The sequence below is a fragment of the Hydra vulgaris genome, chromosome 07 (assembly GCF_038396675.1).
Source record: "Hydra vulgaris chromosome 07, alternate assembly HydraT2T_AEP".
NCBI classification, from domain to species: Eukaryota; Metazoa; Cnidaria; class Hydrozoa; order Anthoathecata; family Hydridae; genus Hydra; species Hydra vulgaris.
This window is the reverse complement of record NC_088926.1, coordinates 16,436,869-16,464,237: the sequence shown is the minus strand read 5'-3', so window position 1 is coordinate 16,464,237 and position 27,369 is coordinate 16,436,869. Positions and strand designations below refer to the sequence as shown.

At 24.8% G+C, this 27,369-nt stretch overlaps 1 protein-coding gene across 1 annotated transcript; it reads left to right on the top strand.

Annotated features, from left to right (window-relative positions):
* The first annotated feature begins 783 nt into the window (after positions 1–783).
* Positions 784–25,816, top strand: LOC105848368 (lysosomal proton-coupled steroid conjugate and bile acid symporter SLC46A3). The gene is made up of 6 exons (XM_065801204.1): positions 784–1,180; positions 1,606–1,918; positions 5,615–6,169; positions 6,482–6,565; positions 18,206–18,356; positions 25,395–25,816. The coding sequence occupies exons 1-6, from the start codon at positions 983–985 to the stop codon at positions 25,459–25,461; spliced, it is 1,368 nt and encodes a 455-aa protein (XP_065657276.1). The 5' UTR covers positions 784–982; the 3' UTR covers positions 25,462–25,816.
* Positions 25,817–27,369: the final 1,553 nt, after the last annotated feature.

The following is a 27,369-nucleotide window of genomic DNA, read 5'->3' as shown; positions in this document are numbered from 1 at the left end:
CTTTGTTAAGCTTTTACATCAAAATCTTTCAAAATCCTTAATAATATAAATGAAATAATATATATTTCAGCTAGTTTGTTGCTATTAGTGATTTGTTGTTGCTATTGGTGATTCAATATAGTTGCTGTTTATTGAAGGTGATCTTATATTTAGTTTAAACATAAATTATTAGAAGTACTAGAAGGAATTCAGTTTAAATATTCTACATGTTTTAAAGAGCCTAGATATTGCTTAACTTTTTGTGTCTAGTATTTTATGTTTGTTAAAGGTATCATAGGAGATGAATCATTTTATGAATGAAAGTTTTTTTTTTTAATAAATTTATTCAAACGATTAGTATGATTATTATGGTAAACTTGACTAGATATATATATGTATATATATATATATATATATATATATATATATATATATATATATATAATTATATATATATAAACTATATGAATATATATATATTATATATATATATATGTTATGTATATACATAATTTATATATACATATATATACATACATATATTATATATGCATATGTATACATAAGTATATATATACATAATTTAAATATATACATGTATACATACATACATACATACATACATACATACATGCATGCATGCATGCATGCATACATACATACCCACGTAAACATCTTAGCAGCATTTGGTGAGCATTATTCTTATATATTTTGCATACTTTAAGAAGAAAAACTAAGAAGAAAAAAAAAGAATGAGGGAAGTGCAAAAAAAATTTTTTGCTGTAGTTAAAGTTTTTTATTTCTAGATTGTACCTTCACAAACTCAAACTTTCAGTAAATTTATGAAGCTCAAGCATATGGTTATTTCAGTATTGTGTCATTTTATGCAAGGACAGATATTTTTATTAACACACGCACATACATATAAAGTAAAATAGAAATTAACATGTTTATTAAGTATAGGTTCATACATTGTTTATACAAATTTTATAGCTGAACAATAATGAAACAATTAAGGTATATTATTGAACCCATGTTTATTTTTTACTATACTGGACTTCTACTTCAAATGCCTGTTATTCAGCAGTATATTTATAGTTGGTATAGCAATAAGTATGGTCTTGATTATCATTATGATACCCAATCAAACTCCTGCCATACTGGCAAATATAACAGTTCAGAAATGGCTTTGGAAAAGAGAGTAAGTTTTTTAAATAAAAATTTATCTTTTCTGCACCAAGAATGATCTGAGCCTAAGCTCAGCTGAGAGGCTAACCCTACAAATGTGAAACGCCTTATGTCTATGTTTGTAATTACTTTTACTAGTCTAAAGTTTTATTTATTACAATAAGTTTTTGTTAAAAGATTTATTTGGTACATTCAACATATTTTTCAGTTAACTTTTTCACCAAAGTCCTTTGTAGTACCTTTAGTTCTGTTTGAAATCTTAAACAAATTAATTCAAATTTTATTAATCAGCATCATTAAAGTTTTTTGGGTTTTTCTTTTTATTATAGATTTTATTTAATTTTTATGTGTTAATTATATTAACATTTAAGTTTATTTAATAATTATTTTTGTTATAGAAATGATTTTTTAATTTTTATATTTTAATATGTATCTTAGGTTCAAAACCAAGTTTCAAGATTTTATGCTGGTTTTGCATTATGTCAAAACATACCGTGCATTGTAACGTTGCTTTTCTATGGATCTCTATCTGATATTGTTGGTAGAAAACCAATTATGGTGGTGACTACAGCTATGTCAACTATCTATTTAATCATATCGTCAATAACAGTGTGGTTGAAACTCGATATAAAGTTTATTTACATAGGTGCTTTTTTGGATGGATTAGGAGGATCCTATCCAGGGTTAGTTATGTCAGGAACTGCATATTTGGCAGATTTGACTGAAAAAGATAAATTATCATTACGTCTTGGTAAGTTTTTATAAATAATATTAAGAGCTCTTGACTTTTAACATAGATTATAACATAAAATAGATTGCAGATCTAAAATTATTTAATATATCATTGCGTTTTTCTTTGAAACAGAAGTTAAAAAAGCATTTATTTTAAATGATGTTATCCAGATTTTTTTTGTCGTATCATTTTACTTAACATTTTAATTTAAGAATGGGTTCCAAATAAAAACAATACCCAAGGTGTTTACAATAGGTATGGATGAAAAAATATATAACAAGCTTGTTTGCTTTTATATTTTAGCTTTTAAATTTTATTGATTTTTTCTCTAGGTCTTTAAAACTGTTACTGAAGATATGTCTAAATATGGTTGAATTAAAAACTTTTTGAAATTTAAGACATTTCTCTGCACATTACTGAATTAAAAATAATGGTCAACCTATTTTTTCAGGGTCTCCAAAACATCATGGGGTATGTATTGTTGCCCTAAGGATGAAGTTTTATATAGCCCTTTACTTAATTACAACTGGATCATGCAATACCTAACAATATTTTAATTATTTTTCTACCTGTACCCTTAAACATATACATTTATGTATATGTTTCTGTTTATATATGCTTATATGTATGTGTATGTGTGTCTATATATATATATATATATATATATATATATATATATATATATATATATATATATATATATATATATATATATATATATATATATATATATGTGTGTATATATATATATATATATATATATATATATATATATATATATATATATATATATATATATATATATATATATATATATATATATATACTTTAACATATTTGTGTAACAAATTAGTACCATATTTTTGTTACATTAAATGTGAGTAAATAGTAAAAGAAGAAAAAAATGAAGAATAATGAAAGAAAATATTGCTGCCTCATGCCAAACCCTAAGTTGATGTAGCAGCACTCCACTGTGAGTCAGGTTATTTGTCAGTCGATGTATGTATTGAAGCCCCCTGCAGCAGGCTATTTCAGTATGACATCAGACTGCTCACCTAAACAAGCAGTATAAGATATATATATATATATACATATGTGCAGTTAATTCCCGGTAGGTTAAACACCAATCAACTTGAACTTTTGTATTTTCAAGTTGTTTCATTTGGTCATGAAATTGTCTAATTGATTACTATTAACACTTTTTGGTTAAGTTGAGCCTAGAGTGAACGAACAAATTTTGGAGATATTAAAGGTCCACCAACATCATGCCACTGTCGAGACAAAATTTTGGAAGAAAGGCAACGATTTGTTAGGGCCAGGCGTTTTAAGGTTCTATTTTGATGTAAAGTTGACATTCTAGGGCGGCCACATCTGGGTTTGTCTGTGAATGTATTTGATTCCAAATGTTTCTTATATGCATTTTGTACAGCATGGCGACTTTTTTTCAATTTATTGGCTATATCATTTAGGCTTAAGCCACGAATTTCCTTCAAAGCCACCACCTGGGCCCGAACAGTTGAATCAAGGCTTTTAGCTTTGCCCATTTCAGAAAATATTTTCACTTAAACTCTAAAATAAAAACGAAAATAATATTAAATACATTAACTAGTGTACACATTCCAAAAAGTAGCATAAATAACAACTGAATTAACCAAAACATTGATACCAATACATCATAAAGTTACCAAAATATGTTAAAATGTTCAAAAATTGGCTATAATATTAAAGAACTCATGAAAATCAATATTTATATTTGGTTTAATACGCAATTATTCATGAGTATCAATAGATTCGTACCTTGTCAAATTACTATATGCATTGTTATGCTTATAATGTTAACCTCACCATACTTATGCCGCAAAATGATGAAAAAAACAGGTGGCTCTAAACTTATGACCAGTATTGTATATATATATATATATATATATATATATATATATATATATATATATATATATATATATATATATATATATATATATATATATATATATATATATATATATATATATATATATATATATGTATGTATATATATATATATATATATATATATATATATATATATATATATATATATATATATATTGTATATAGTATATAGTCAGGGCCGTTGTGAGGGTGGGGTCACTGTTTATTTTTTACCTGGGCACAGATTGATTGATAGAATTTTTTTTTTAAATTAAAGTTTTTTTAAAATAGATTTACTGAACATTTAAGATTTTTTTTGTTAAGCTACTTTTTTTTTTCATTCTGATTCACTCCCAAAGGCTGCAAGCAACCACTATTAAGTTAGGAGTTATTAGAAAAAAAGAATAGAGTTATAGAGCAAGGAAACAGTAGGCAGAGAAAGATACAATAAAAGAATGAGACTTTGTTGAATGATGAGTCAAACAAAAATGAGTTTTGGTTAATGGAACTAGAGATAATAGCTTCTTTGAGCAGTCGCCATGATAGTATTAGTAGAAAAGAGAAAGAGGTAAAAAATTTTGACAATGGGAAAGAGGCTCAAGCTTAGAAGATAGATAGGTCCAACTATGTTTACAATGTGTTTTTGGAAAACATATTGTAAACGTAGTCAAGACCTTGTCTAGAAAGAAGTGAGGTCAGATTCAAGATGGGATACCTGTTCTAAGTGATCGAAAAAAGAAGACTTTTTGTCAAGACAGGAGTATAAAGTTGAGTCATCAGCAAAAAGAGCTACTTTAGATGTTAATTTATCAGGAAGATAATTTTTGTTGATAAGAATCAAAACAGGCCCAAGGATAGAGCCTTAAGGTACCCCAGAATTTATTGGAAATGAAGAAGAGTGGTGGCTTTTGAGAATGACTTTTATTGGGCAGTTAGAAAGAAACAATTTGATAACCTCAAAAAATTTTCCTAGATACACCATATGAAACAAGCTTATGGAGAAGACCAGCATGCCAAACTTTGTCAAAAGCTTTAGATATATCAAGAGCAATAGCGCTAGTCTCTCTGCCTCCATCTAATGCACAATAAACTGTTTTAGTTTCAGCAGTAAGCACATCAGCCATAGAGCGAGAGGATTGAAAACCAATTTGGTTGTCTGACAATAAGTTATTTAACTAAAGATGGATGTGAGAAATTTATTGATCAAAGACTCAAAGAACTTGCTAATAACAGAAAAAAGACTGATTGGACAATAATTGTAGAGGTTAGAATGTTCACCAGAGTTTTTGAAAATTTAAACAACAGATGTCATTTTCCAGCAGGCAGGAAAACAAGACTCTGTCAAGCACTTGTTAAATAGTTTAGAAAGAATTTAAGAGAGAACAATTTTGTTAGACTGTGACAAAAATGTTGTCTGGACTACAAAGTATTAATATATATATTGATATATATATATATATATATATATATATATATATATATATATATATATATATATATATATATATATATATATGTATAATAATATATATATATATCTTATTGTTATAGCAAATGCATTAAAAAAAACTGAAACAAAATCAAAATAAAAAGAAAATATTAAAATTTAGATAAATTATTTCATTTATTACATTATTGTTTACTCTCTTTTTATTGTTTACACTCTTTTTTATAATATTTTTAGTCCTAATATATGGTATATAATATGCTTTGTATATTATGTCTGTTTTCTTTGTTTTTTTATGTTTTAATGATATGTTTAATAATAGTTCAACTTGACCAAACTTTTGTTATTATTTTTAGCAATCTTTGAATCAGCTGTATTAGTTTCTCTAGCGACCTCTTTTTATACGAGTGGGATATTCATAGCAAAATATTCCTTTGCCATCCCAGAAGTTTTTATCACTTGCTTAATAAGTCTATCTTTTCTATGGGCATTGTTTGTATTAAAAGAATCATTGGATTTAAGTTTACCTGATACTGAAAAAAAAAAAGTAAATTTTAAAACAATTATTATCATGCCAGTAAAATTATTAGCATCTTGGAAACGACAGTATGTTCATAGACATGCATTAAGCTTGGTTATTTTTTCACTTTCATTAAGTAATATTTTTTTAATTCCATTACTATCATTGGTTACATTATATTTATTAAACAGCCCTCTTTGTTTTAATGCAACAAGCAACGGGTATTATATGGGTACATTACTTGTTACTTTATCAGTTGGTAGTGCACTTGGTGTAAAACTTTGTCTAAGATTTCTGCCAGCACCAATGGTTGTATTGATCTCATTTGGTTTTGGATCTGCATATTATTTTTTGCTTGCATTCTCTCATGAAATAAAGTTGTTATATTCAGGTAATTTCAGATTTTTATAATTTTTTTATATTCAGTATATATTATTCAAAAAAACGTATAAAAATTACTTAGTATACATAATCATTATTAATGAAAAAGAATTATTAATCATTAGCCATTATTAATGAAAAAGAAAGAAAAATCGTTATTGATGAAAAAGAAAGAAAAATCATTATTATTGAAAAAGAAAGAAAAATCATTATTAATGGAAAAAAAAATTTCTGTACACTTTAATAGTTTTATCAAAATTTAGTTTTTAATTTTATTTTATTTTTATACAATTGTGATATACATAAATGATATTGTTTTTAGGATTAGTTTTAAGGTCATTTTCTTTGCTTCATGTACCGATATTGCGATCTTTAGTTTCAAGTATGGTCATCACAACAGATAGAGGTAAATTTTACTTATCTTCTTGTTGGTGTTATTGTTGTTTTGGAAAAAATATGAGGGGTGGGAGAGTGCATCAATGCAAATTAGTTTCTCATATCTCTTAACTTTCAAATCCATGATTCCTTTCTTTTTTAAATGTATTGTTACTTAAAAAAATAAAATGTGTATAATATACCAATATGTGTATAATATAATAATATTTGTAAAATATAATATACCAATATGTGTATAATATAATAATATTTGTAAAATATAATATACCAATATGTGTATAATATAATAATATTTGTAAAATATAATATACCAATATGTGTATAATATAATAATATTTGTAAAATATAATATACCAATATGTGTATAATATAATAATATTTGTAAAATATAATATACCAATATGTGTATAATATAATAATATTTGTAAAATATAATATATGTGTATAATATAATAATATTTGTAAAATATAATATATGTGTATAATATAATAATATTTGTAAAATATAATATATGTGTATAATATAATAATATTTGTAAAATATAATATATGTGTATAATATAATAATATTTGTAAAATATAATATATGTGTATAATATAATAATATTTGTAAAATATAATATATGTGTATAATATAATAATATTTGTAAAATATAATATATGTGTATAATATAATAATATTTGTAAAATATAATATATGTGTATAATATAATAATATTTGTAAAATATAATATATGTGTATAATATAATAATATTTGTAAAATATAATATATGTGTATAATATAATAATATTTGTAAAATATAATATATGTGTATAATATAATAATATTTGTAAAATATAATATATGTGTATAATATAATAATATTTGTAAAATATAATATATGTGTATAATATAATAATATTTGTAAAATATAATATATGTGTATAATATAATAATATTTGTAAAATATAATATATGTGTATAATATAATAATATTTGTAAAATATAATATATGTGTATAATATAATAATATTTGTAAAATATAATATATGTGTATAATATAATAATATTTGTAAAATATAATATATGTGTATAATATAATAATATTTGTAAAATATAATATATGTGTATAATATAATAATATTTGTAAAATATAATATATGTGTATAATATAATAATATTTGTAAAATATAATATATGTGTATAATATAATAATATTTGTAAAATATAATATATGTGTATAATATAATAATATTTGTAAAATATAATATATGTGTATAATATAATAATATTTGTAAAATATAATATATGTGTATAATATAATAATATTTGTAAAATATAGTATATGTGTATAATATAATAATATTTGTAAAATATAATATATGTGTATAATATAATAATATTTGTAAAATATAATATATGTGTATAATATAATAATATTTGTAAAATATAATATATGTGTATAATATAATAATATTTTTAAAATATAATATATGTGTATAATATAATAATATTTGTAAAATATAATATATGTGTATAATATAATAATATTTGTAAAATATAATATATGTGTATAATATAATAATATTTGTAAAATATAATATATGTGTATAATATAATAATATTTGTAAAATATAATATATGTGTATAATATAATAATATTTGTAAAATATAATATATGTGTATAATATAATAATATTTTTAAAATATAATATATGTGTATAATATAATAATATTTGTAAAATATAATATATGTGTATAATATAATAATATTTGTAAAATATAATATATGTGTATAATATAATAATATTTGTAAAATATAATATATGTGTATAATATAATAATATTTGTAAAATATAATATATGTGTATAATATAATAATATTTGTAAAATATAATATATGTGTATAATATAATAATATTTTTAAAATATAATATATGTGTATAATATAATAATATTTGTAAAATATAATATATGTGTATAATATAATAATATTTGTAAAATATAATATATGTGTATAATATAATAATATTTGTAAAATATAATATATGTGTATAATATAATAATATTTGTAAAATATAATATATGTGTATAATATAATAATATTTGTAAAATATAGTATATGTGTATAATATAATAATATTTGTAAAATATAATATATGTGTATAATATAATAATATTTGTAAAATATAATATATGTGTATAATATAATAATATTTGTAAAATATAATATATGTGTATAATATAATAATATTTTTAAAATATAATATATGTGTATAATATAATAATATTTGTAAAATATAATATATGTGTATAATATAATAATATTTGTAAAATATAATATATGTGTATAATATAATAATATTTGTAAAATATAATATATGTGTATAATATAATAATATTTGTAAAATATAATATATGTGTATAATATAATAATATTTGTAAAATATAATATATGTGTATAATATAATAATATTTGTAAAATATAATATATGTGTATAATATAATAATATTTGTAAAATATAATATATGTGTATAATATAATAATATTTGTAAAATATAATATATGTGTATAATATAATAATATTTGTAAAATATAATATATGTGTATAATATAATAATATTTGTAAAATATAATATATGTGTATAATATAATAATATTTGTAAAATATAATATATGTGTATAATATAATAATATTTGTAAAATATAATATATGTGTATAATATAATAATATTTGTAAAATATAATATATGTGTAAAATATAATAATATTTGTAAAATATAATATATGTGTATAATATAATAATATTTGTAAAATATAATATATGTGTATAATATAATAATATTTGTAAAATATAATATATGTGTATAATATAATAATATTTTTAAAATATAATATATGTGTATAATATAATAATATTTGTAAAATATAATATATGTGTATAATATAATAATATTTGTAAAATATAATATATGTGTAAAATATAATAATATTTGTAAAATATAATATATGTGTATAATATAATAATATTTGTAAAATATAATATATGTGTATAATATAATAATATTTGTAAAATATAATATATGTGTATAATATAATAATATTTGTAAAATATAATATATGTGTATAATATAATAATATTTGTAAAATATAATATATGTGTATAATATAATAATATTTGTAAAATATAATATATGTGTATAATATAATAATATTTGTAAAATATAATATATGTGTATAATATAATAATATTTGTAAAATATAATATATGTGTATAATATAATAATATTTGTAAAATATAATATATGTGTATAATATAATAATATTTGTAAAATATAATATATGTGTATAATATAATAATATTTGTAAAATATAGTATATGTGTATAATATAATAATATTTGTAAAATATAATATATGTGTATAATATAATAATATTTGTAAAATATAATATATGTGTATAATATAATAATATTTGTAAAATATAATATATGTGTATAATATAATAATATTTTTAAAATATAATATATGTGTATAATATAATAATATTTGTAAAATATAATATATGTGTATAATATAATAATATTTGTAAAATATAATATATGTGTAAAGTATAATAATATGTATATGAGAATTAGGAAAAATGAGATTAGCAATAATTTTCCGACCTCAATCTTTTAGAGGTTGGCATCAGGTCGGCAAAAAAAAATTTGATACAAAGGTCTTACCATTAGGCATAGAAAAAAGGTCTGCAATTTTTTGTTGATTGAACACTTTTAATTCCGAGGGCTGAATATGTGTACAATATGATAATATGTGTACAATATAATAATATGCGTACAATAAATAAATAGGGCCTATCCATTAAATATGCCAACAATTTTCTAGCAATTATTACCTCCCCCTCTCCCTTGTCAACAACTTGTCAAACTTTCAGATACCCCCTAAAAAATTACGTTAACATTTATTTCCCCCTCCCCCCTCTTCCTCCACCACTATTAAAAAAAAAAAAAAATTAAAAGGCAACAAAAGTATTTTAAATACTTTCTAATCAATTGAACGCACTTCTACCAGGTGCATTCCTTGCTACAAACAATGCATCAATGTTTTACTTTACAAAGTGATGGACTGCAACATCAATTTTTGATACCTTTTGATAGCTTGGATTTTCATCAGGTCCACCATCCACAGACATAATAAGAATTGGCTTGATCAACTTGTTGCTTGGATCCTTTGTAACAATGTCAAACTCCTCCAATTCAAGTAGCCTTTCATAATCCAGTCCATGGCTATAAGTTGATGATAAGCAATGCTTGCCTGATCTGTTGACTATGTAAGTTGGGCCTGAATATGTTACAGTTTCCGGTTTACCTAAACCAACTTTTTGGATTTTGATGCTAGCATAAACAGATGGTATAAGTTTGTGTCTAGATGCTACTACCCATTCATGATCAGGCAATGTAGCGTGGCATTCAAGGTGCATTAAAAGCGGAGCTTGCTTGTTAGCTGCTGTTAATTCTATGGGGACTCTGGTTTTGTTATCTTGACTGATGAAGCATACTTATTTAGGCCCCAACAAAGCAGGCACTTGCTCTAGGTGATTCTAGATCAAAAGTAACTGTACAAAATTGACTATTAATGTGTTTTGAGTGTAAATCATTTTGTGTTTAGATTAACTTCACTGGTACAGTTGTTACATGGCATTTGCTTTCTGATGATAAACTTTGTTTTGACAATAGCCAAGTATAAACAGTACTTCTACTTATTTGATCCTTGAATCTTTAATTGTTCTGTCAATTCATCAAGATTTCTAAAACTGTGATACATATCACTTTGTCTTTTGTCATGAGCAGCAGACCCATACAATGCAATATCAACAATGGTTTTTAAAGGTTGTGGCTGGTTATATTCAATTTTCTTCAGCTGCCTGTCAGATCTTTAATTTACTGCTGATGTGAGGATTTTTAGCACAAGATTTTGCTAAAGTTTCTTTTTTCTTTTTTTGAAATATATTTTGTTTTCTTGTTTATATTTTGTTTACACAAGCCAATCAAATCGCCTTTGAAGATGCTTATCTGATTCTGTAATTCATCTTGCTTTTGCTTTGTATTTTACAGATTTTTCATCACAAGTAGTACAGGATAGACCAGCTTCAAAGTCAATTTCTATGTGGTCTAATATTTATGAGAATATGAGATCTATACTTGATTCTCCACTCTTGGTGATTTTTACTAGTAAAATCAACAATCTTATAATAAATCATCAAAATTTGTTCTGCAAAACTTTTAATAGAAAAAGAATAATTGCAATGTTTGATTAGAATAACAAAAATCACATCTAAAATGCTAAAAAGATGACTAATAAAATCATACAGAGGTCGACTTGGATATATAAGTTTTCCTCTGGATAATATTTTAAGGCAATCATCATTAACAATAATGTTTTTTGACACAAGTTTAACATTAATGTCTTTTTAATTTTTTAGCAATATAACCTGCTGTAGAACCAGTATCCTAATATCTTCTATAATATTTTCTAAATTAGGATTATTAAATGTCTGAAAAATTTTTTTCTCAAAAATTAATATCATTTTTGAGCTAATTTTTGCCAAAATCTTTTTACTATTGCATATCAATAAAGTACGTCCAAAAAGTACAACGGCTCATAGGAAGAGGGGGGGCATACAAAAGTGTATGGGGGGGGGGGGATTGTTCAATTTAAAAGTACATAGGCACTAATTTAAAAAAAACTCCTTAGTAATGTTCGTTTTTCTAATTTATCACAATTAACAAGTAATTGTCACTAAATATTTTTAAATAAGTAACAACTTTTAAAAAAAAGATACCATACCATATCGTTGTTACCCATAATTCCCCAGCTAACCAATAGAAAAGTTAATTTTCTGACTAAAGATCCTAGTTTGCCAACATAAAAGGATATATTGTATAGTGGAGTTGAGGGTAAAAGTGTCCCTCTATGTACACCATGTCACCCCTTATACACTAAGTAAGGTGGACTTGTATTTCAGGTAACCCCTTTTTTTGAATCTGCAAAAAACAAGTTTTAGTAGTGCCGAGGCTAATGGGTTGAAGGCCCTCCAAAAAACTTGTCATTAGGGCCCCTAAATTTTAAGCTCTTTAAATTTACTAAGACTCGTTAATTTTCTAGTCCTTCCTTCTCCCAATTGCAGTGTGTGGGGTAGCCCAGCCCTGGCTTTGGGTTTCAGACTTTGTTTTTAATATTACTCATCTTGCGTAAGGGATCATCCATAAGTTACGCAACGTTAAATTTATTTAAAAAATAGAAGTAGGAGATCATTTGCTCTATTGCGCGGTGATTTTCACTGAATTTAAAGTGCTATTTTTATTTCTGGTTTAATTAAAGACTCTGCCAGGGAAAACTTGATCTTTTTTGTTTTGACTGTTAGTTAAATTTAGCGTTGTGTAATTTATGGATGATCCTTTACGTACTTACTAAAGAGGGGTGCCTGAAAACGTCTGCTCAGAGTAAAGTTTATGTTTATTTGGTTCATCATTGAAACAAATTTTCAAAAATAAAAAGTAAATTATGACTTCAAAAAGCAAAAATTAAATTATGACTTTCAAAAATATTAAGTAAATTAAGACTTAACTGTGTTTCAATCTCCAGACTCAGTCGAGGGATCGCTTGCATTAACCTCTTGGCCAAATGCACTTACAAATCTACTTGTAAATTAACTTGTAAACATATTTTTTACAAATATGTATAATATATATATATATATATATATATATATATATATATATATATATATATATATATGTATATATATATATATATATATATATATATATGTATATATATATATATATATATATATATATATATATATATATATATATATATATATATATATATATATATATATGAAGACATATTTGTTTATAAATTTGGAATCGGGTGCCAAAACCAAAGGCTTTGGGGTCGTATAAAGTATTTTAGGCAGATTAGGGGAAGGAGTGATCTGCAAAAAGCGTTCAATAAAGTAATAGATGGGGGAATATGTATATATATGTGGTCATACATATATTATGAACGACCCCCAAGTGAGCTGTTAATTAATTATTCTTGTTTTTTTAATTCCTGTTTAGTCATAAATCTTTTTCATAAAAATTTTAAAATATATTCCCTACAATGCACAGTGGGCCAGAATTGTCTAAAAATGGCAAAACTATTTATGGGTTAACTATAGACATGATACATGTTTATAGGGGTTTTTGGGGCCAACGATTTTATTTTTGGGCTTCATTTTAAGTTTGGAGTAGTCATGACCACACTAGTGATAATTTTAAGGGTTGCTAGAGCCTTTGTTATTTTATGCTTGTCGTACAGAAAATACTAGATTGCTGATGTTGGGATTCGGCATTATTGTAAAGTTGGAAATAAACAGTTTTATCCAACTTTGTGTGAAAATGTTGGTCGCACAGCGATTAGATTACCGGTACTGTGTTAGCACAATATTAATATTGTTGTCCCAATTAGATATATCTGAGGGAAAAGCAAGATTTATCAGACAAAGAAAGAGACCATATAATTTTGACAAAATATGTGACTAAAAAAAAACATGTTAATTATTAAATGTTAGTTAATTAGTCTTTAATGATTGCTTGCTTATCAGCTGATTGATATATTACCAGTTGACATTGACAGTTGACAACTGTTTGAAATTGTTTTATTAATAAACAATAAATTTATTATTATGGATTTATAAGTAAATAAATTGTTAAAATGACTTATTAGTAATGATTTTATCAAATGGTCAAAAAAAATGTAACTAAAAAACAAAAAAAATATTTGTTTATATATATTATAAACACTTTGTAGTTAATGTAGACATGTACAATTGGCACAATGTTGTCTCCCTCCATCTCAATCACTTGCATGTTTAAACCAGTCCCAACAAATAATTTCTGTTTTGTTATCTGTTGTTCGACTTGTTGCTGGATGTGTATATTATACATATATGTATATATATATGTGTATATTTCTTCTATAGTTTGTTTCACCTTCACCAGGTGACTTTTACCATAAAATATATTTTATATATCACAAATATAAAATAAGTAATTTTACTGCAAACAACTCCAACAAGGTGCATTTTGCTGAATGCAATCTTATTTCCTTTCCCTTTCCAATTACATAACTTTGCAACATCTGTGAACAATAAACGACTTAACACTGCTCTGGTAGTTGACTTTATATTAAGCCCAACAACCAATTCAATCAATCTTGTCTTTATATAGTAATTTAAGGTAATAAGGTGTATAAAGGATATAGAGTAAACTTAGTTTATCATAATAGTGTGAAAAAACAAGTTTCATTAAACAAAAAAATTTTATTAATGATTGTAGTATTACTTTAAAAGTAGTTTATATAAGTTACATAAATTTATATATAATTTTATATATAAAAATATAGAATTAAATTTGCATATACATATCTTTCATAGTTTTTTTTAATTTTTAATTATTAACTTAATTAGTACCATTAAAATACTTAATAATTTCATTATTATAGTCCTAGTACAGTCCTGGGTCCGAATCTCTTTAATATTCATATGAGATCACTATACAAATATCTGAACATAATCAATGTAAAAATTTTTGGATACTCAGATGATCATCAAGCTCTAAAAGCATTCCTTCCTTCATGTCAATATAATGCACTAGTCCTAGATATACCAAAATGTCTTGAATACATATCTAAATGGATGAGTGAATTGTTCTTATGTATTAACCAATCGAAAACAAAAATATTAACTATGGCACCACCTAGCATTTAAAAAGATATTATTATTAAAGGTATTTTTATTAACAAGGAATGCATTAGATTTGTTGACTTAGCAAAAAGTTTAAGATCTAGGAATTCAAATCAGGGCATATTTGGTCTCTGGGAGTGGTCATAACACAGGTGATCATGCACATGTGGTCATTTTAGGGGTGTTCTCGGGTGGTACTGGGATGTCCCTATTGTTTGTCAATTGGATGGAGCAGTTGTATGTCTAAATAAAGGTATGTGAGGTTGGTGAATTTAAATCTGGGCATTTATGGTCTTCAGGAGTAGTTATGATTGCACAAATAAGTGTGGTCATGGTTTTTTAAGACGGTATTTTCTTTATTTGTTTTATGTACTTAATTTCTTTGATATTGTGAATATAAACATATAGTGTTAAATAAAATTGAACTTTATTAACATAATTTTTTTTTATATGTAAGAATCTAGGTGATGACATACATCATACATTAGTACATCAAGAGCCCCTAGGCCTCCTCAGGTTGATTGGAGTCTTTAACTTTTTCCTGACTCCTCATTCCGAACACTTTAGTATCATAGCTGCAAAGCGTTTTCATCATAAGATTACAGCTTGTTTGGGGCCTGGAATTTCATTGAGGAGTGCTCTTTGTTGTTTTAGTGTATAAAATTAATATTAGGGTGTATGAAATTACTATTTTTCACAAATAATATATTGTTTTTTCATTTTTGGGTTTTATTTAAAGGAACAAAACTCATTTGACAAATTTAAATACAATTTTCGAGATGAAAATATCATTTTAGAAAAGTTATTTAGGCGACATTAAAACTAAAAGTACAAATGATGTAGTTTTCTCGCTTTCAACACAACAAGAAATAAAAAAACTTTTTTTCTCGTAAACAAATCATTTCTCCTTACTAAACTAAACTCTTTTTTTTATTTAAGTAAAATCTTTTTGCATACATTAATACAAATATTAAACCTTCTCTTCCATAAATCATCTTTTTACACATGTTCAGATAAAATTAACATAATACAACAATCCACAAGCATGTTCATTAACAACTGCTGAAACATAACAAAAATAGTTACTAATAAAAAAACTATTAAACTAAAATTACATAGTCTTTATAGTTTTATAACTTTCCACAACAACATTAAAAGTTTTAAATTTTTTATTGTAAATTTTTATCTATATATGAGAGTGTTATTTAAAGTTTATCACATTTGTGTTTTTTGGCTTGTGTAAAAGTGTTTAAAAAAAGGTTGCGCATTTTAAGGGGGTTTTATTGAAAACCACTTTGAAAAAATGCAAAAGAAAATAAGTTTTCATATTTATTCTTCTTATTTCAATTTCGATAGACTAATATATACCGTTAAGAAATTAAAATGTTCTTACTGGCCTCATATTTCCTTTCAATATGATTTTTTTTATTTTCACCAATATTTGAATTTAAAAAAAGTTGTTTTTTACATTTTGTATAAAACCCAGTATATCAAATAACAAGTATGTTTTTTTGTTTTTGTTTTTTTAACATCTTCACTTCCAAAGCTGCAAGCAATCACTATTAGAGTTGGAAGTTACTGGAAGAGAAAAGATGAAGTTTATAAAACAAGATTAAAAGACGACTTAAAATATTGCAAATATTATGAATCAGGAAAATAAGATAAAGGGAGCAAATTAAAAGAAATACTCCTTTGAATGAAAGAAATACGCCGTTATAAACTGTTAAACAATTTTCTCCACTATATGCTTTATGAAACTCTGAAAATGCATAACATTAATATAATGATTATTGGTAAAAAAAGCTTCTTACTATCAGGATTGGTGCATTTAGGCAATACACTCATCTATTTCTTTTTTCACCTATAAACCTGTTATGCAAACTTTGGGTGAGAATTTCACAACATAAGAATAATTTTTTGAAGCCCATTACAACTAACTAAAAACAAAAACATAATAACTAATAACATAATAAATAGCTATCATTAAAACAACTACTTTAAAAAGATTACTTTCTCAATCTTCAAAAAATTATTTACCACTTTGATATTGGGCTGCTTTTTGCAAATAGATCTTACGCACAAGCAGTTATTATCCACTATTGATTCAAAAAAAGTTGGTATGCTTGATATTTTTTGGCATATTTTAAGTTTTTTAATTATATTTTTATTATAATCAAGTGATTTTTTTACTTGCAGCATAATGTAGTATTTACAAAACATTGCTGCGTAGTGTAAAAATTCCCAATAAAAAGCTATACCTTATTTATATTAATTGAAATTATAATAAATACGAAATTAAAAACCTTTGATTTTATTTCCCATGGAGAGTTGTAGGTAGTCTTAGCAAAATGTAAGGTTATTTTTAGTAGCATGTTAATATATAGCTATCTGAAAGCCTATTTCAGTATTCTGTGTTATTGGAATAAACTGAAGCAACAATCAGTTAGCGAAAAATCCAGCAAAACATAATGTAATTACTCAAAGATAATTGAACTATTTTTTAACCATTTTAATAAAATTAGACTAAAACATTTATAAAAAATTTATAGTTTAAATACCAATCATAAGCATAACAAGTACTCAAGTTTTTACACATAAGCCATTAAAATTTGCCTCTTCATTTTTTATGGAAAATGCAACAAATCAGGTCATGTAATTTAAGTAGGCCATGAGCAAGATAAGAGTAAGTTGCTCATAGAATATTAAATAGGTCATAAGATTTTTTATATAACTTTTTTTAAACTAAATTTTTTGTTGTACTAAAGTTTTTTGAAATTATTTTCGGTTTAATATTTATATTTAAACAGTTATAAATTGTTATTATTTTTAAACTCCTTTCTTTTATCATCAACATTAAATTAACATTTTTTAGGTTCAATTTTTTCAATAATGGCTTGCTTAGATCAAGTATTGATTTTATTGTTTACTCAGCTTTTTAATTATCTCTACATTAAGATTAATCAAACTGGATACTTTTTTCTTGTACCTGGAAGTTTATACATTATTCCTTCAATTTTAATTATGTAAGTGTTTTTTGTTTTTGTTTTTTTGCATTGTTTATTTAAAATATAACTTGTATAATTAGGGGCTATTCTTGGAAACTAATTTTGGCAGCAGTACCTCTTCCCTCCCCACTTTTCCTGGCGATATTTAGCAAAAATATTGCCAAATGTAGGTTTTTTTTTTGCAAAAAAAAGCAATATTTTTTGGACGGCGTTTAAATACAGTTAACTCCATCGAAAATGATCTAGAGTAGCCCCTGATAATCTTTTCATAACTCTTCTTTGATTTGGCTCTCACACTGACTGGCAAAACAACCATCAAGTTCTCCTATCAATCAAGTTCTCAACCATCAAGTTCTCCTATTATGGTCTTGAATTTTGGTCCTGCATGAAAATTAAATCTTCCTTCTTGACTGAAGGCATCTCCAAACTTTTGTGAAATATGGCTAAATCCTCACTAGCCCAAAACAAGCGTATAAAAACATTTTTGATATTAAATGTTTGTGGTATGTTGAGGTGGGAGGTTTATCCTGAGATTGCAATTTGAGATAGGTTACTTTACAATATAATAAGGAGCTGCTAAGGTTTTCTAAGTTCACTTTGTATAAACAAATTTAAAAGTTTCCAACAGTGACAAATTCATTTGTCAAAGTTTTTGATTCAAAAAAGTTTGTATTCATCTTTTTAAATTATAAACATTTATACAGATTGAGGTATCTACGTGGCATTGAATCAACCAAATTAATTAAAGCATCAATTGGTATTTCCTACCAAGTGCGCTTAATCAACTCAAATAAATCATGCTGGTTAGATGGTTTCCAATCACTAATTTTTCTCTTAATATGTTCTGCAAGATGTTCGATTGGGTTCAGGTCCGGAAATTGTGATAGCCATTCCAATATGCAAACTTTTGAGCCAAAAATTCCGTGACTAGCTTGGAGGTTTGTTTTGGATCATTGTCGTGTTGGAAAGTCCAACCATATATATATATATATATATATATATATATATATATATATATATATATATATATATATATATATATATATATATATGTATGTATGTATGTATATACACAGCTTGGAAAATAACGCCCAGTAAACCGTTAATGATAGCTTAAAATGACTAAAGATGCTATTTTGACCTCCCAAAATGAATTCTTGCTAGTCATGGTTGACCGGTTAAAAAAAAGCCAGAGTTTTTAAAAACAAGGTTTGACAAATAATCAAATAATCAGGATTTTATTTGGAAAATCATTTAAATTTTGAAAAAGTGATCAAAATAGTTTTTTCATTTATGATACACTACTTTAATTGCTAGCGGGTCATTAAAGCAAAAAGTTTCAAAGCAAAAAGAAGTAAAAGCAAATTTTTTCTTTAATTTTAATCTTTTGAAAAGTAAAAGGATTAAGGTTTTTATCTTTGTTTTTAAAGCGTTTAAAATTTAATAATAATTTTATATTATTAGTTCTACTACTTATAATATATTAAATCTATTGTTGTTAAAATTTTTATCTAATTATTATAGCATATTAATATTAACCAGAAATTTTTCTGCTTAAACCCTTAACTTCTTTAAAAACAATCATTTTAAAAAAATCCTGTTTTTAAAATGATTGAAGTTCCTTTTTTTATTATTATTTTAATAAAAAATTTTGTATATTGTTTTAATAATAATATAGTAATTTATGTATTTAACTATGAACATTTTTTCTTTCATCTGCAAGTTGCAAATAAATGAATTATAGTTAAAATAAAATGATTTATAGATAAATTAACAATTACTAATTACATGTTCAACATCATCAAAAGTTTTTTGCCTTGATACTTTCTTTAAGAAAGGCTTTGAACCTCTTGGTGAGGTGATAAGCAAATTGGTTGCAGCTGATGGTCTTATCATAGTTTCAACCAAATTGCAAATAGTATTCTACTTAGAAGAGCATTTAAATTAGATGGTTACACTTTGCCAAAAAATCCTCAATATATCAGAGATCAATTATGACAGAATATGGTAAAACTATCACCATCATTAAGCAAGATATTTGAAAGATTCAAGAAGTAGAAGGTCATTTTTCTATAAGTTTTGACAAATCTACTTCAGTCAGAAACGTTGTTTTATGACTATGAATTTACAGTGCTTAGATGGTTTTCAATCATTTGAAATGACAACGGAACCATGAACACTGAAAAAGTTATTCAACTTGTTAAGTCAAGGTTGTCTGAATTTGGACAATGACATTGTAGCGACAATCTGATGATGTGAGTGTTATGATCATATTCGGAAAAAAGACTGGTCCCATTCATGTTGGCTGTCTTGCACATGCGATCCATCTTTGTGTTTGCAATATACTTTATAAGCCTCTTAAGATAAATAATCATTACATTTATGATAAAACTGACAAGGAAGAGGATTATGAAGAGACAATAGAGGAATACGATGAATTAAGCACTGAGACCAACCTAGTTTTTGATATTGGTGCTATTGTTGCTAAATTTCAAAAAAACTCAGAAATGATGACAATCTTCAACCTCAAAATATTCAATCCTTTGGAAAAGCAAAAGCTTTATTTTTAAGTTGTGTAATGTGATGGAATAGCCTTATTAAAATGCTAGGAAGATTTTATGAAGTTTGCAAAGAAGTTAAAATAGCAATGATTTTATAAAGTAGCAAAGATTAATGAACTATGCAATGCTCTTGCTCCCATTGAGATGTCTGTAGAATATTTATGCAAGGAAGATGCTGATCTTTTGCTTGCTAAAAAAGTTACTGAATTTGTTGCTAAGAAGCTGAAAGATCAAGGGACATCAATAAGCCTTGCTCTCCAAGAAGTATTTGAAGTCCGAATTCAAGAAAGAAGAAACCCCGAAATATATTAGGAGATGATACCCTTGATGCATTGATTTTAATGTGTCAGTTCTACAAAAAACTTGAAAAAAAGAAAAATGTTTAAAGATGAAAGTTATAAAACTTCTTCATTTTAGCCTTTCAAAAACTTTTTGTTATTTTTTTAATCAAAGTTGACTAAATTAACACCCAATAGGTTATTTAATGGCTGCTGTATCATCTAATTGATAAAATTATCCAGGTAATACCTGGGTAAATTTAAAATTACATATAACCCGGGTAAATATTTTTGGCTGGGTAATGGAAATACTGCTTCGTACCACAATTTTTTTACTTTCATGTACTTTTGTATATACTTCTCAGCTTGAACTATCAGGTTCTTATCATTAATGACCTTGAGACCAGTCCTTCTCCATGGAACCAGAATTCCAGAGAGACTATAACTAGAATAACATTAAAGACTATTTTCAATGCACGATAATGTAAAGGGGTATATGGGGTATAACTACATGAAAGACATTTTGATGTTATTCGAAATTAGTATTTTTTCTCACTAATTTTGATTTAAAAAATGTTTTGTCTAAAAGAGGATAGTTAGAGGGTTGATAGGATAGCCAATAAAAGTACCATTTTTAAAAATCTCTCAGAAACAAGTAATGTTAAATAAGGTTCTTTCTCAGAGGAAACTCATTCCTCTCCATCTTCTCCAAAGTAGCCCTCACAAGGAATTTTTCTTTATTAATAGACCTTTTAGGAATATGCCTTATTCTTCATTACCTGTATTATCATTTTAAACTTTACTTAAAAAAAGAGTAATTATTAATTTTGCACCATATTTAATAATCATTTTATTCTTTAAATCGTAAAATGAGAAACTAAATTAGTTTTTTAATGAAAAAATTATCTATTTACTTTCCTTAGTGTGTTTACCGTGAGAAAAATCTCACATTATAGTGTGTTTAAAAATCTTTAAAAAAAGTTCAAATTAAAAACATCAGCGCAAATAGTAGTCATCTTCCAAACACAGAAAAAAAGTGCTTGTACCTTATTATTATTAAAAGACATCATGTAATCAAATTCCAACATTACCGACAAATTGGGTATCCATATTATATATATATAAACATTTTTAAAATGTATTCTACATAATAGAGTGCTCAATGTTCTTAAAAGAACAGAGCAATCGTAAATTAGTAGAAAATCACTTGACAAAAATTTTTCATTTAACACTGTATTTCATCAATAAAGACTCTTAAGAAATGAATGATCAAATTAATAAAACTTCAATTTATACCAAAAATTAAGTTACAAGAAGTCGTAATGTTTTAACTACTGTAAAAATTTTTAGAATTTTTTTTTAAATATTTTCAAAAAGGGGAGATTTAATGTAACTATTATTTGAGCTCACTTATTTTTATAGTTTTTTAGGAGAAACTTATTTTCATGCCTACATTTAGAAATCCATTTAAACTTTTGATTTAACAAAACATAATTGTAACACTTAAAGACCATAAACCAAATTTTCACTACAAACTTCCTTGTAGGTTATTGTTTCCCTCAAAAAGTGAGATTGGACTTGTAAGCAAAATTAAAGTGGACAAAATTAATAATATTCTTAAAAATAAATTAAATTTACACCAGGGAAAATAACTACAGTTGTTACATATTTAAATATAGCAATTCCCAACTTCCTGTGAAATATTTTTTCTATAATTTGAATTTTTTGATGTTTAGACATTCTTCCTGATGTACTGATGGTGAAATAACTTTTTAACAAAAGTTAAATAAGTGTGTTTACTAATTTGTTATTGCTCTATTCTTTAAGAACATTGAGCACTCTATTTGTAGAATACACCTTCATAATTTATTGTATACACATTTTTAGTTAAAAAATGTTGTTTTCTGTTCACTGAAATCTAAAATAATAATTTATTTATAAAAGGATTTTTAAAATTTTTATACAGTTTCGCTTCATTTGAAGCCAAACAAAAATTCTTTATTATAATTTTTTTTTCTCAATGTTTATTATAAAATAGCGATTATTTTTAAAATTTTCATATAATTTTGCTTCTTTTGAGACCCAACATGATATACTTTTAAAAATATTAGGGACCCATTTAATGTTTGAGGGTCTGTAGCAACCCCTAAAAATATTTCAAAATTTTTTTTTGAATCCAGCGTTTTTTTATTATATAAAATACATTTTTATTATATAAAATACAGGGAGTGCCAGCAGACATTTTCAAAAAAAGTTGTTTTTGAACCAACCTAATAAAATTATTGCAAAAAACTTACATTTGATCTTATTTTTTTTGGTTTTGTTATGTTTGTAGACATGTCCAAAAGATTTTTTTACAGTTTCAAGAGTATAGCTTTTTTATTTTTTATATTTTTTGATAAATAATAATAAAGTGATAAATAAAAATAAAGTGTTTTAGATATATTATAGCTTTTCTATTTTCTGTTATATAAAAAAATGAATCAAAGAGTTTCCATCAAATTTTGTGTAAAAAATGAAATTAATTCAGAACACTTGAAATGTTGAAATTGGCGCAAATCTACTATGAGTAAAAAATGCTAAAAATGCTACAAGCCCTTCCGAAATGGCAGGTTCACATCATTAACAAATGAAAACGTTAAAGCAATAAAAAATTGTTTTAACTAATTGTCAAATTACTATTAGAGAAGCTGCTGAGGATGTTGGCATAACAGTTGTTTCACGCTATGCAATTTATTTAGATATTTAGGCATAAGATGTGTGTTAGCAAAATTCCTTCTAAAACTGCATGATTTTGACCAGAAGAACCATCAAACGAGTATTGCTCAGGAACTGTTGAATAACATCAATGACGACCCTGATTTGAGATTTGATCAAAAATATAATAACTAGTGATGAATCATGGGTAAAATGGTTATGATGTCAAAACCAAAGCCCAATTGTCCCAAATAAAGTACCCAGGAGAACCAAAAGCAAAAAAAGCACAATGTTGCTTATTGTTTTCTTTGATTACTGTGGCATAGTGCATCAAGAGTTCTTACCACAAGGTTGTACAGTCAATAAAGAGTATTACCTTGAAGTTATGTGTCGTCACGGTGTTAGCTAGCCCAACGGCACCTTGTATATCATGGAATTCCGAATGGGTTTAAAATTCGTAAAAGTCAATGATCTTTTTTCTTTTTTTTTTTTTTAAGCAATAGGACAATTTCAATAAAAATTCTCAATATTTTGTAGAGCAATAGCAATAAATGTTCAATAAACTTAAGCAAATTTTAAAAAAATTTATTTTAGTTTTTTTCATTATTAACTTCCTTTATTTTATTTTTTTTCTTATATTTCTATAGAAACTTTATTGTATTTGTCATTAATATTTATTACTGTTGTTTTTATTATTACCATTATTATTACAATTATTATAAATACAAATTTTTTAGCTGTTACTTTTGCTTTATTAATAAATAAAGTTATTATTATTATTTATTTGTTATTAATATTATTTTTTATATAAATATTATTAATATAATTATTTCGTGTTACTCCTTTGATCAGCATTATTATTATTGTTATTATTGTTATTATTATTATTATTATTGTTATTATTACTATTATTATTATTATTATTATTAATATATTATTGTAATTATATGATTGTAAATTTTGAGGAAAATAAATATCTTGTTGTTGTTGTTTTTTGTTGTTGTCGTTGTAATTGTTCCCAATATCTCAAAAACAACACCACACTAGACTCTATGTGACTATTTCTGAAATTTAAGAGACCTATTAAAGGACAAAGGTTTTGCAACGGTTGAGGAGATAAAGATAGCATCACTAGAAGAGATATAGAAGAAGGCTATATCAAAAAGTGCTAATAGAGTTGCTTTTTAAATTACTTTTTAAATTACTTTTTAAATTTAAATTACTTTTTTTATTTACATTTAAAATGTAAATAAAAACGCTAATGTTGCGGAGATGCGCAAACGCAGCAACTGCATTTGCGTATGCGCCTTAAGAACTAACAATACTTTCTTAGAAAGGGAAAATTGAAAATTGAAGAATCAATCAATGTTTCTTTATAAAAGCACACCTCGTACATACATACATACATACATACATACATACATACATACATACATACATACATACATACATACATACATACATACATAAAACTAGTTTCTTCGAAAACAAATAAGTATTAATAATAATTATTTATTTAGAATATATTGGGTGATTACTTCCACAAAAAAAGACGATAAGTTGCCTTTAATAGTTTCAGAAACGTGAAAACAAAATGGTTGCTAAAAAACAAATTCGTTATAGATTATTCTAGAAAATAGAGTAAAAACTGAAGTTTGTTTGAAAATGTTGACATCATGCATCAATTAAAGATATAAGCCAAAAGAATTACTCTACTACCTAAGAATTTTTGTAATATTACTTTTTTTAAATTTTATAAAATATTTTTATTATATTTCTTTCATCAATTAAAAATTTAACACAAAAAAAGGTATTACTTGAGAAATTTTGTCATAAAGATTATTTTTTTACAGTTGATATATATATATATATATTTTTAAACTTTTTAAACTTTTTTTAAACTGTTATGAAAAGTAATAAATCGTGAGTTGTGTAAAGTTAATTCGTTTATTCAATTGGCAATTTAGATAATTTAGGTTTGCATGACTTACATGACGTCAAAAGTTTTATTTTGTTTGGTTAATAGAAACAGCTTCAATAAGAAGTTTTATAATTGACGACGTTGTTAATTTTTACTTTTTTTGACGTTATCAATAAATATTAGACAACTGATTTAGTACTCTCGGGTGCCTAATACAAGGGGATGGGAATAAAAGAGGGGTGTGAATTTTAGTCCAGATCTAATTTATTAGAAATATATTTCTAATAGAATTCATTATCCTTACAGTATTATTACTGTACATAAGTTTTATACTATGTACAAAACTTATGTACAGTAATAATACGAAAACCTTAATATCGAAATTTACGAGGTTTTTTAAAGGTTGACGATTTTTAAAGCCTAATAACACTGAGAGTTTTTATTCTTATCAGTGACTTATATATATATTTTTTATATATATATGTAGTTTTTTTTTTGTTTTTTTTTTAAGTAATAAACGTGGAAGGTTAATAAGATAATAAAGGGGGTTGCGGCAGATATCCAAGGGGCGCCAAATGAAAAGAAGATTTTTCATCTATAATATAGGAAAACTTTGATAAATAAAGGCGCGAATCAGGATTGCTGTCCCAAACGGTGTGACGGCTCTCGGCGTCTCACTGAATGGTGGCAAAATAATACTTTACCCAAGAGTAATTAGACGTCAAGAAAACGTTTAAACGTCTAAAGACGACTAAAACACACTATCGTAATATTTTAAACAACTATAATATTTTAGCATAATAAAATGTTACGCATTTTCTAGAGAGTTTTTACGTCATTATCGATGTTCTGAAAGCTATTTAAAAAAATTTTTATTCTAAATACTTTATTTAATTTTTTTTTTCAGAAAAATATTGGTTTTTGGTATTATTTAGATTTTTTTGATTAAAAGTCTAAAAAGTTACTTTTTAGTACCATAGTACCACATTAAAAGTTATGAATTTATGCGATTCGCAGGGCCGGATTAAGATATTTTTAAGCTTACAGCTGTAAATGTAGAAGGGCCTAATGTGGCGGTCACATATAAATGCCGAGTGGAAACAAGACTATACCAGAGAGTCAAGGTCACATTCATTTTGTTTAGCTTCTCACTTCAAATCTGTTGCTTGTTTTTGTTTTTTTAGAAAAATAGTTTTTTTTTTAAATGGTCAACCTAGTCGATATCTTCTGATGTTTTTTTTTTAGAGATTTATTTTGTTTGTTGTTTTGATATTTCCACGTAGCGACCAATTGCAATACATTTTCGAGGCTCAAAGTTTTTTCTTTTATTTTTATGAAGTGACATGCTGATAGAAGCTTTTTCTTTTATTTTTATGAAGTGACATGCTGATAGAAATTAATCCTTTACTCCCTCAGCGACATAAGAAAAGCACAATATTAGCTTGGTTTTGTAATCGAGTAACAAAACTTACAGCATTTTCTCCTTCACTTTGTTTTATGCTCGTAAAAATGTAATGCTCATACGTGATAATCTTTGTTGGTTTGAAAAATTGATCAAGTTTTTCACACATTGT